Source organism: Pelobates fuscus, chromosome 3, assembly GCF_036172605.1.
Source record: "Pelobates fuscus isolate aPelFus1 chromosome 3, aPelFus1.pri, whole genome shotgun sequence".
Lineage (NCBI taxonomy): Eukaryota > Metazoa > Chordata > Amphibia > Anura > Pelobatidae > Pelobates > Pelobates fuscus.
Genome location: NC_086319.1, coordinates 76,450,241 through 76,463,356, shown reverse-complemented (window position 1 = coordinate 76,463,356; position 13,116 = coordinate 76,450,241). Strand labels below are relative to the sequence as shown.

At 45.5% G+C, this 13,116-nt stretch overlaps 1 protein-coding gene across 2 annotated transcripts in view; it reads right to left on the bottom strand.

Moving 5' to 3' along the window:
• Positions 1-13,116, bottom strand: part of APAF1 (apoptotic peptidase activating factor 1) — an 82,182-nt gene that overhangs the window by 49,056 nt on the left and 20,010 nt on the right. For both annotated transcript variants that reach the window (XM_063447239.1, XM_063447240.1), the window contains exons 5-7: positions 8,661-8,844; positions 8,085-8,197; positions 132-263 (exon numbers count right to left, since the gene is read on the bottom strand). In XM_063447239.1, coding sequence (XP_063303309.1) covers positions 132-263; positions 8,085-8,197; positions 8,661-8,844 — 429 coding nt within the window. The remainder of the gene's footprint in view (positions 1-131; positions 264-8,084; positions 8,198-8,660; positions 8,845-13,116) is intronic.

Below are 13,116 nucleotides of genomic sequence, written 5' to 3'. Positions count from 1 at the left end.
GTCATAAGACTACGGGAGTTGCCAAATCCCTTGTTCTGAAAGGTTTAAAAAATGCGACCTTTATCATGACATGCAGATCTCTGTCCTAGCGATCAATACATTACCAGAACCCATGGTTTCTCATGTTTTACCTTTGGATTCTTTAATAATGGCACGAGCTTCAGAGGGGAGGTCGTGCTCTTTCATATCCACAAAGCGAGACAGGATTTCAAGTCCTTTCTTGACCTCTAGTTCGTTGTGCACCTGGACATAGTATTTATGCCCTTTCAAAACAAAGACAAAAAAAAAGTTAAAAATCATATAACGTCAGATGATAGAAATATATCAACACGCTGAAGACACACAAAAACTATTGCTATAAGACAATTGTAACTATGAAGTGCAACAAAACGCAGACACACCTATATGTACAAGTATATGCTATGAAAACTGAACGACAAATGTTAACCCCTTGTTTCCTTTATGTATCCCCCCCCCCCCCCGAAATACATACAAAATCTTTGGAAATAAAGAATTTATAAAAAAAAAAAAAAATCATATAACGTACATCATGACAGTGACTGAATAAAAAGAAAACAAAAGCCCTATGCAGTTAACATGGAAGGCAGTGGTTGGTCTGTACTCAATGCAGCGTTTTACTGACTGTTTATAGAACAATGTTACAGAATCAGTTATGGCTTTGTGGCTTTTCTGTCTCAATCTAGCTGCTCTAAGTTATGTTTTCCCATTTGATTAGTTGAGCCTTGTGAGGCTCACACAGTCCACAGCAGCTGGAATGGCAAAATTCAACCATCGCTGCCGGGGTAGATCTTTGCTGTATTTTTTTGGCAACAAAATACAAACCATTAAAGACTACAAAGTACTTTCCGGAATAGAAGACATTAGCAGACAATCAAAACATATTTGTTATGGGTGTACATTTTAGACAAACAGTTAAGGAGGGCACTCAAAAAAAGTGCATATAATACAAAACACACTGCAAACCAGATAGAGGTGCTCAACCACATAGGCTCTTATTCCTTTAACCCCTTAATGACCGTGGACGTACATAGTACATCCGCGGCAAATAGGAGCCCTGAACTTACCTGGACCGGCGATCCGCAGCGATCATGGTCGGTGGGACTGGCGGAGACACAGAAAGCCCTCATCCCTATAGGACAGTGATGGCGAACCTTTTTGAGCCCGAGTGCCCAAACCGCAATACATGCCAACTTTTTTTCCCTCAAAGTGCCAACATGGCAATTAAACCTGAATACTGAGGTTTCAGTTAGAAAAAACTACTCGTACAGTTAACAACTTTTGTTTTAAAAGAAGAACACAACAGAGATTTAAATTATAAAAATTTAAAATAATGATATAAATTAAGCTTATATTAGTATCTCCAACAAATGCAATACATACACATTCACACACCAACTGCTTAATACAAACACACACACCGAGACACAGACAGACTGCTAAATACACACACAGTCCGCTAAATACACGCACACTGCTGAGTACGCAGTCTGCTGAATACACGCACGCAGTCTGCTGAATACACACACACACACACACTGCTGAATACATAAAGACTGCTGAACACACACACATATACTGCATTGAGGGGTGCAGTGTATGTGTCTGTGTGTAATGTTGTGTGGGGGGGGTGCAGTGTGTGGGGGGGGTGCAGTGTGTGGGGGGTTGGGGTGCAGTGTGTGGGGGGTAGGGTGCAGTGTGTGGGGGGTAGGGTGCAGTGTGTGGGGGGGTAGGGTGCAGTGTGTGGGGGGGTAGGGTGCTTTGTGTGTGGAGGGGTAGGGTGCTGTGTGTGGGGGGGTAGGGTGCTGTGTGTGGGGGGGGTAGGGTGCTGTGTGGGGGGGGGTAGGGTGCTGTGTGTGGGGGGGTAGGGTGCTGTGTGTGGGGGGGTAGGGTGCTGTGTGTGGGGGGGGTAGGGTGCTGTGTGTGGGGGGGGTTGGGTGCTGTGTGTGGGGGGGGTAGGGTGCTGTGTGTGGGGGGGGTAGGGTGCTGTGTGTGGGGGGGGTAGGGTGCTGTGTGTGGGGGGGGTAGGGTGCTGTGTGTGGGGGGGGGGGTAGGGTGCTGTGTGGGGGGGGTAGGGTGCTGTGTGTGTGGGGGTAGGGTGCTGTGTGTGTGGGGGTAGGGTGCTGTGTGTGGGGGGGTAGGGTGCTGTGTGTGTGGGGGGTAGGGTGCTGTGTGTGTGGGGGGTAGGGTGCTGTGTGTGGGGGGGGTAGGGGTGCTGTGTGTGGGGGGGGGGGGTAGGGGTGCTGTGTGTGGGGGGGTAGGGGTGCTGTGTGTGTGGGGGGTAGGGGTGCTGTGTGTGGGGGGGTAGGGGTGCTGTGTGTGTGGGGGGTAGGGGTGCTGTGTGTGTGGGGGGGGTAGGGGTGCTGTGTGTGTGTGGGGGGGGTAGGGGTGCTGTGTGTGTGTGGGGGGTAGGGGTGCTGTGTGTGTGTGGGGGGGGTAGGGGTGCTGTGTGTGTGGGGGGGGTAGGGGTGCTGTGTGTGTGGGGGGGGTAGGGGTGCTGTGTGTGTGGGGGGGTAGGGGTGCTGTGTGTGTGGGGGGGTAGGGGTGCTGTGTGGGGGGGGTGCTGTGAGTGTGGGGGGTAGGGGTGCTGTGAGTGGGGGGGGGGGGGTAGGGGTGCTGTGAGTGGGGGGGGGTAGGGGTGCTGTGAGTGGGGGGGGGGTAGGGGTGCTGTGTGGTGGGGGGGTAGGGGTGCTGTGTGTAGGGCTGCTGTGGGTAGGGGGGTAGGGGTGCTGTGTGTAGGGGGATAGGGGTGCTGTGTGTAGGGGGATAGGGGTGCTGTGGGTGCAGGGGTAGGGGTGCTGGGGATAGGGGTGCTGGGGGTAGGGGTGCTGGGGGTAGGGGTGCTGGGGTTAAGGGAGGGTAGGGGTGCTGGGGTTAAGGGAGGGTAGGGGTGCTGGGGTTAAGGGGGGGTAGGGGTGCTGGGGTTAAGGGGGGTAGGGGTGCTGGGGGTAGGGGAGTAGGGGTGCTGTGGGTAGTGGGAGTAGGGGTGCTGGGGGTAGGAGGAGTAGGGGTGCTGGGGGTAGGAGGAGTAGGGGTGCTGTGGGTAAGGGGGGTAGGGGGGGTAGGGGTGCTGTGGGTGAGGGGGTAGGGGTGCTGTGGGTAGTGGGAGTAGGGGTGCTGGGAGTAGAAGGAGTAGGGGTGCTGGGAGTAGAAGGAGTAGGGGTGCTGGGGGTAGTGGGAGTAGGGGTGCTGGGAGTAGGGGGAGTAGAAGGAGTAGGGGTGCTGGGGGTAGTGGGAGTAGAAGGAGTAGGGGTGCTGGGGGTAGTGGGAGTAGAAGGAGTAGGGGTGCTGGGGGTAGTGGGAGTAGAAGGAGTAGGGGTGCTGGGGGTAGTGGGAGTAGAAGGAGTAGGGGTGCTGGGGGTAGTGGGAGTAGAAGGAGTAGGGTTGCTGGGGGTAGTGGGAGTAGGGGTGCTGGGGGTAGGTTATTAAATCAGTATCCCCCCCATTCCCTTCCCTTCTTGTTACCTTTGGTGAAGGGGAGGGGGGAACACAGTCATCCCTGGTGGTCCGGTGGTGGTATGCAGGACAGGACAGGTCCTGCATACAGGTCCCGCGATGCTGTGTGGAGCGTTGCCATGGTAACGCGCGGCAACGCTCCACACAGCTCGCGGGAGGACGGGAGAGCTGCTTCCTCGATCCCTCCCCCCTGCTTCCGGTCCTGCCGACACGGAAGCAGAGTAGGCGCCTGCCGTTTTGGGCAGGCAGGCGCCTACTCTGCAGTGATGGCAAAGCTATGGCCGCGTGCCCACAGAGAGGGCCCGGCGTGCCACCTGTGGCACGCGTGCCATAGGTTCGCCATCACTGCTATAGGACATGGGTGCATGATGACCAGCTGTGAAAATTCCAAGTTGGAAAACTGGAATGCGCACCCTCCAAATAAGGTATTTTAGCCCCCAGAGAACCTGAAACACCTATATCACTGTACTCAGGAGATGTTGCGGAACACATATTGGGGTGTTCTTTGGCAGTAACCCTTAAAGTTCTTAGTACATGTATTCTTAAATTGCTATGTGTGTCAAAAAAATAACCAATCATTTTTTATTTATTTTAAATTTGGCATAGATTGGTGGTAAAATGGTTGCATGAAAAGAGTCAAAATACCCCAAGTTTAATACCTTAGGTTGTCTTCTTTAAAAAAAAATATACACATGTCAAGGGTTATTCAGGAATTCCTGACAGATATCAGTGTTACAATGTAACTTTCATTAATTTTGAAAAACAAAATGGTTTGGAAATAGCAAAGTGCTACTTGTACTTATTGCCCTATAACTTTCCAAAAAATGCAAAGAACATGTTAACATTGGGTATTTCTAAACTCAGGACAAAATTTAGCAATTATTTAGCATGGGTGATTTTTGGCGGTTGTAGATGCGCAACAGATTTTGGGGGTGTGTTTTTCCTCATATTTTATAACTTATTTTTTATAGTAAATTATATGATATGATGACAATAATGAAATCTTTAGAAAGGCCATTTAATGGCAAGAAAAATGGTATATAATGTGTGTGGGTACAGTAAATAAGTCAGAGGAAAATTACAGCTAAACACACAGCAGAAATTTATAAACAGCCCTGTTCCTTAAAGAACCACTATAGAGCCAGGAAAACAAACTCGTTTTCCTGGCACTATTGGGATTTTAGGTCCCCCCCCACCCTCAGGGTCCCACTCCCGCTGGGATGGAGGGGTTAAAACACTTACCTTTCTCCAGCGCCGGGGTCCCTTGGCGCTGGGCAACTCTCCTCCCGCTGCCGACGTCAGCTCCGAATGCGCGGCAAGAGTCACACGCGCATTCAAAAAGCACATAGGAAAGCATTTCTCAACGCTTTCCTATGGACGTCCAGCGTCTTCTCACTGTGATTTTCACAGTGAGAAGAGCGGAAGCGCCTCTAGTGGCTGTCAGTGAGACAGCCACTAGAGGCTGGATTAACCCTATTGTAAACATAGCAGTTTCTCTGAAACTGCTATGTTTACAGCTGCAGGGTTAACACTAGAGGGACCTAGCAGCCTAGACCACTTTATTGAGCTAAAGTGGTCTAGGTGCCTATAGTGGTCCTTTAACGGTAAGAAAAACGGTCTGGTCACTAAGAGGTTAAAGACCCAAAACTAACTAGCCAAAAATCTTTGACTGCACTCACGGTCTTCCAATACAAAATACTCTTTATTTCATCAAATCAGCAAATCAACGTTTCGGTCCGCACAGGGACCTTCCTCAGGACAAAGTGACTGTGAGTGCAGTCCAAGCTTTATTCATGTGAATATCAACTTCCCCAGAAGACTGGCACCCGGCAAGTAAAAGCTATTTGCTATATACAATATTTAGCTTAAGTGCAAGGACTTTTGATTATATATATATATATATATATATATATAAAAAACAGAGAATGAACGCACTCAGGGACTTGTAAATATGACTAAAACTTAACTTTTAATGTTCAAAATAAATCAACGTTTTATTTTTACCATCTCGATGAAAGCCCAAATATGGGGCTGAAATGTTGATTTATTTTGAACATTAAAAGTTAAGTTTTAGTAATATTTCCAAGTCCCTGAGTGCAGTCATTCTCTGTTTTTCTATGCTATTTGCCTGACCAGCACCGGGCACATTATTTACCTATTCCAGGAGTGCAAGCAACTTTGTATTTTTTAATGATGTAATGATGGTTTTCTGCACAACTGTCAGGTCAGCAGTCTTCCCCATTATTGTGATTCCTACTGAACCAGACTGAGACCATTTAAAGGCTCAGAAACCCTTTGCAGGTGTTATGGCTTGCTTAGCTGATTAGAGTGGGACACTGTGAGCCTAGAATATTGCACCTTTTCACAATATTCTAATTTAATGAGATTGTGGATTTGGGGTTTTCATGAGCTGTAAGCCATAATCATCGCACTTATGACAAATCACGGCTTGAACTATCTCACTTTGCATGTAATGCGTCTATCTCATATATTAGTTTCGCCTTTTACGTTGCATTACTGAAATAAATGAACTTTTGCACGATATTCTAATTTTTCGAGTATCACCTGTATATAAAATATAAAAAATCCACCACTAACAAAATACAATCAATGTATTTAAACAAAGAGTAACACTGTAACTTTACCACCTGTTTTTCCCTATAATAAACATGAGTTTACAGTGATGACAACCTTTTATTTTGATTTACTTTGCATTCAGAAGCAGATTGCAATGGAAAGTTGCCATTTGAAAGCATTAATGGTTTTCTGATACTGGTTAGGAGCAAGATGACCAATGAAATGTGTCTTTTTTTTTTTTTCAAATCTACACTATTCATTATATTTTTTCTCTATTTGTTGTCTTTGATAAGGTGACCCTCGGTATAAAAAAACATTAGTCATTTCAAGTAGGGTGGGTGCAAGGATTTTGGCTACAGAGAAGCTACATTTTGCTGCTCCTCTCCCAAATGCAACTTTACCCGAGTTTCTCTTAACCCCTCCCCCTTTTAAATTTTGCACCTTCTTGTGTTTCTTATCGCCTCTTTTGAATATCTCACCTCCTTTAGTATATCTCATCCCACTTTTGTGTGTTACATCAATCTTTAGTATATCTTATCCACTTTGCCTCTTACAATCGCATTATATGTCTTGTTCTCCGCATGTCTCTTTCTCTCATTATTTGTCTCTCTCCCCCAGCCCATTATTTGTCTCTCTCCCCCAGCCCACTATTTGTCTCTTTCTACCTCCAGCTCCTTTGTTTGTCACTCCCCCACCCAACCGCTTTGTGTGTCTCTACCATCTAACCCCTCTGTGTGGCTCTTTTTCGCTTGCTCCAGCCCCCCTGCTTTTTTTTTTCTTTCCCCTTTCCCAGGCCCTCTTGCCTCTCTCTTTCTCCCCTTCCCCAGCCCTCTTACGTGTGCCTCTTCCCCACCAGCCCCTTTGTGTGTTTCTCTCTGTCCTATTTCAGCCCCTCTGCGTGTGGCTTTTTCTTTTCAGTCCTCCTGTGTGTCTCTCCACTGAGCACATTTGTGTGGCATTGAGCTAAGTAGGCTGAATACAGGACCGTGCTCATTGTCCAAAAGCACTCAGCAGACATTCTCAGTCAATGAGGGCAGCACTGCTTAGTTCAGTGAAGCTAACCAGATTATCCTGTAAAGTGAACCTGGCAGAAATGGGTGCAGACCCCAGTAAGTCGTCAAAACATTCTAAAATGGTCTGACAAAATAGACTGAGAGGGCACCAGTGGATTTCAGTGGTTATGGTGCTTAGAGTGTTCCTTTAACTTAAATGTGACACACATTTCTATCTCTCTCTCTATACATACACACACTTGTAGACTGCCACTTTAAGAATGTGTATCAATACCTGTTTTGGTTATATTTAAAGGAACACTATAGTCACCTAAATTACTTTAGCTAAATAAAGCAGTTTTAGTGTATAGATCATTCCCCTGCAATGTCACTGCTCAATTCACTGTCATTTAGGAGTTAAATCACTTTGTTTCTGTTTCTGTTTCCACACCTCTCCTGTCTTTGATTGACAGAGCCTGCATGACAAAAAACTGGTTTCACTTTCAAACAGATGTAATTTACCTTAAATAATTGTATCTCAATCTCTAAATTGAACTTTAATCACATACAGGAGGCTCTTGCAGTGTCTAGCAAGCTATTAACATAGCAGGGGATAAGAAAATCTTAATTAAACAGAACTTGCAATAAAGAAAGCCTAAATAGGGCTCTCTTTACAGGAAGTGTTTATGGAAGGCTGTGCAAGTCACATGCAGGGAGGTGTGACTAGGGTTCATAAACAAAGGGATTTAACTCCTAAATGGCAGAGTATTGAGTAGTGAGGCTGCAGGGGCATGTTCTATACACCAAAATTGCTTCATTAAGCTAAAGTTGTTCAGGTGACTATAGTGTCCCTTTAATGCATGTGCATTATTGATCTGGTAATTCACTCATCACTAAGTATAAGACTAGCTGAAACATGCAATGCAAACCCCCCATCCTTTCAAAATGTTTGGTGGTATAGCTCCTTTATCTACAGACAGCAATTAGTATAGTTTATTTATTGCACATTGCCCTAAAAACAAACCCTGCATTAACACTCACCAGAGACTGCATCAGTCACACTTCTGTCTCTCGTTGTGATAAGAACACGAGATTGAATATCAAATGCTTTCAGCACCCAGGAATCCCAGACATCATCCAATATTAAAAGGCTTCTACAATTAAGAATAAAAATAGAACATCAAAACAATTGTGAGAAGAGAATGCTATTATCCTCATTTGCAATTATACAGTTGTGTGTATATATTCCCACAATAATAATGGGCCATGGTCCAGTCATTACGGTAAACATCCACACGGCATAGCTGCTTGCTATTTTCATGCCCTATCTGTTCACTCCTAGTTGATGGGGTTCTAAGGACTACTGAATTCAAAAGTTAAAGTTAACATAGTCATACTGGAAAGACTCTCCAAGTTATCTTTGTTTCCAATTCAGCTGTCGACCTTACATTTGACATTCCCTTTGGATTCATGACAATAATTACTCCATGTATTAGGTTCTATCCTGAAACTCAGTACCTCCATCTTGGTTCCCTTATAATAACATAGTCATAAGCGCTGTTCTTTTCTGTCATTGAACATAGTAACTCGGAGAGGAGAAACAGATAGAATGATTACCTGGGATACACCTTCATTACCAGCACACGGAGTCTATCTCTTGCTTCCTCGATGTTTAGCGGCGGGCGTTGAGAATACTTCAGTTCCTGATCCAAACGGATACATAGATTCTGGAGCTTCATCAGAAGGCCAGCCTTGTCTTGTTTTCCAATAGAGATCCAATGTACGCCTCCAGGAAAACATCCTGTGGCAACAATGACAATAATAAAGTGAACGAACAGCGTTAGGGAGAAGCATAAACCAGATGGTCTCTATGTACAAGCTTCACTGCAGGGTTTTCAGAGAGAAACAAGAGAAAATATGGGTGGCTAAAAAACCAGACTGTTTAGTGTATCACTCCAAAACTGTAGAGAACTGAAAAACTGAATTTTACAAATTAGGCCAAATTAACCAAGCTCTAACTACAACGGAGTTGGAGAAGATTTCCAAAACATTTCAGGCCTAAATTTTGCAATTCTTTTCTCAACTCAGTGTCTAGAGAATATACCCATCTGTAAGTTCTCTGCATAGACTATGATCCATCCATGTGAGAATTAAAGCAGGTCTAATGTGGTTTTTGTCGTCCTTGGGTTTTCCTTTCCTTATGCCCCCTGAGTTTGTTCATTATATTTTCTTCCTTGTGTCGAATCTGAATATCTGTGTGCAGCCATATAGTTCTACTCTACCATCTACCGTCTTCTGTTTGCCCTTCTGTGGGACTGATTTTACTAATGGGTTGTGGGTAAATCTAATGGGCAACTAAAACAGAAACTTGTTTTAAGCTCCACCCATTCACCCATTGTCACATTTTGTTAATTTGACTGCTATAACTAATGAAATGATTATTAAAAAGAAAATGACAAAAAACAAGCAATACTTTATTGTACCTTTGACAAAGGTTGCATAGTCTGGAACATTCATTAACATGTAATTGCAGGGGGCGTGGCCTAACCACCGAAGCGGACAGTCGCACGGCCCTTGAGCTCCTGCTAAACGGAGAAAAATAACCCAAAATCTAGAGGTGACCCGCAAACAAAAGGCACCTTAAAGCACCTTAAAGTAGCTCTACACTTACCAATGGGTAAGAAAACGAAAAAACTGAAGCCGGACCGACCCCAGCAGGGGAGAAGCATAGGGGACCTATGGCGGCAGGCACATGGCGCCCAGGAGTCAGCAATGGCGGCCCTCCATGGAGGATGCTCCGACTTCTCCGATGGAATGTCGGAGGAAAGAGACGACGACCAAATGCTTGCAATGGCGCGGCAGCCGGCACCACGAGCAGCACCTCCGCAAGGACCACCAGATACCGCCCCGGTGACCTTAACGGCTATCCGGGAGATCATGGCGGATCTCCACACTAAACTCTCAGCGGACATGGCCTTGATCCGTGAGGACCTCCGGGGCCTGACAGGCCGCCTCGGGGAGATAGAGCACAAGACACAAGCCCACTCACAACAAATCACTGTCCTGACAGGGCAGGTAGAGGAGCTCATGAAACAGGGCGCAACTTACGAGAGCAAGTTCGACACCCTAGAGGATAAGAGGAGACAGAGGAATATAAAACTAAGGGGAGTCGGAGAGACAGTGCCGCCGGAAGAACTCCCACACCTCGCAAGGCGTCTCCTGACAGCCATACTTCCACCAAAGCAGGCTAAATCAATATCTCTGGAAGGCACTTTCCGCTTGCAGAAGCCTATTAAGGCCCCAGCCGCAGCCGCCGGGGACATCGTGATGCAGTTCCAGAACCTCAGGGACAAGGCGGCAGTGATGGCGGCAGTCAGAGGACAAACTCCCTATAACTTCGAGGGCATGTCATTAACCTTCTTTGCGGACCTGTCTGGGGGAACCCTTGCTTGGCGACGGTCGCTCCGACCACTTACCTCCCTTCTACGCACGAAGACCATCAGTTACAGATGGAGCCAGTCTCGATCCCTACAGATCCCACGCGGAGACACAGTCATCACCATACGAGACCTATCGGATGCATCAAACCACCTACAAGCACTGGGACTCTCACCGGACTCGCTGAGCCCAACTAACCCTCACGGATGGGACCCAGGGGCTACCCGCATCTTTGTGCCCAGAGACAAAGCGTTAAACGCTGGAGCAGGACCCACATCTTAAATGCCTTGGGAGACGTGACCACATGCCTCGACTTCGCGGCTGACATTTGCCGCAGGATACGGGACAGTGACTGAACCTGCCATACTTTTTCGGGCTGCAAGGACGGCCAGATGTATATCACCTGCTCAAGTACTTTACTGATTAATGTTTTTGTTTTCGTTCCCTGACGTGTGCTCTCTCGCATATCGAGAAAGGGTTCATACTTTTGTGTATATCTTATGTTTGTACTATTGCTGTTTATGATCAGGTACACCTCCTGCCACATCCCTGCTGGGGCTGCACTCTTCCCGCATTCCCAATGTGGATCTGCAGTGCTCTTAATCTTTGCCATACTGGGTGAAGCAATATACAGAATGGGGCACCTTGAACCTCTCATCTCGCCCAATGCTGTTTACGGCAGATAGGTAACTGGGGCGATAGCCCTCTCCTTTAAGTCAGAACGCATACAACAGTTTCAAGTAACCTCGCCACATCACCTGCCCTATGCAAACTGCATTTAATTATACCTAACTAGTTCTAAATTTCAGACCCTCACACCTACCCTAATGCAATATTTAAGCCGATAGGCGGCTTCGCGCCAAGCATTTATGACGGAATGTGAATACAATGATAGGGTTGTTTGACCGCTCCACTTAGCCATTAGCCATACACCACACGAGAGCACTGCAGTACACCGCTCCATGAGGCGTTTAAAGCACAGCCAGAATATACGTGTATGAATGTCCTGTTAAAGCCCAGAACGTTTCATTTTTCGAAGCTGCCCTTCATATATAACTGTTGGCAAATCCTGTTATTTTGCAATTCTAACTATCCGAGTTACCACTATATATCCGTAGAACCATGACCTTGTTCTGCATCTTTGCTCATTGTACGATGTTTTTCCCAAGAGTCCCCTACAACAAACATAAAATGAGCATTGTATTTCTATGTTATGCCACACAGCAATGTTGCTTACTGCTGTATAGCGGGTGCCTGCCGTTGGGGCAAGGCACACGCAAATGTTTGCTAAATCATCTTGACTTCTAACTAAAAGAAGAATCTGCATAGTTGTAACAATGTCAAAATTGTTAACATTTGCCACCCCCAGACCTGCAATGCCATAGACATAATTTAACAATTAATTTAAACTTAACTGTCATTAACCAGACAATTCCTAGGCTTGTATAGCATAGTGTGTCTACATCTATCTACTACTGTCATAATGCCAGATACTTGCATGTTTGTTTTCTAAAAAAAAAAAAGTGCTGTTTCATCTGCCACAATTTAACTTGTTATAATGCTATGAAAAGCCTGCAGCTGCTATCGTGGCCCTGCACGCCTGTTGTTATTTCATGCACAATGAAAATAAAGAATTAAAAAAAAAAAAAAAAAAAAAACATGTAATTGCAGAGAAGTTAAATTTTTCAGTGTGGCTATTGTGAAGTAAGATCATACTTTAGCGACTAACTCTACGTGATTGAAGCTTCAAATAAGCATATTGCTTAAAGGGACACTACAGTCACCCAGACCACTTCTTCTCATTGAAATGGTCCGGGTGCAGTTTCCCAGTCCCCCTTAGCCCTGCAATGTAAATCATTGCAGTGTTTTTAGAAATTGCAATAATTACATTGCAGGACTAAGACTGTTCTTAGTGGCTGTCAGACAGCAACTAGATGCACTTCCTGGTGGCCAACTGATGCTGGACGTCTCATGTTTTGCATGAGGACATTCAGCAGCATCAAATTTCCCATAGGAAAGCACTGAAGCAGTGCTTTCCTATAAGGAGTGCTTAATGCGCTTGCCAGGAATACGCATCCCCTTGGATGATGTCAGAGAAGGCGGAGCGGGAGTCGTGTAAGTGTAAAAAGGTTTTTTTAAACACATTTAGAGCTGGAAAGGGGGACATGCCAGAGGGAGCTTTAGTGTAAAGAATACAACTTTTTTATTCCTTACACTATAGAATCCCTTTACGCAACCAAAGAGTTCTGGTCACTTACATATTTTTTTAGAATTCATGTTATTAAAAGGAAACTATAGTATCCAAAACAACTTTAGGTTAATGAAGCAGTTTTGGTGTATAGGTCATGCCCCCTCAGTCTCACTGCTCAATTCTCTGCCATATAGGAGTTAAATCACTTTGTTTATGTAGCCCTACCTCACATCTCCTTGCGTGTGCCTTACACAATTTCCTTACACATTTCCTGTAAAGAGCAATCTTATGTTTAAATGTTCATTATTGCACAAACAAATTAATTTAGAATTCCTTATCTCCTGCTCTGATAATAGCCTGCAAGAGCCTCCTTTGTGTAATTAAAGTTCTAATAGAGCAGGAGATGAAAATGTCTAAAGTGAACACAATGTGCTGATTAAAAAT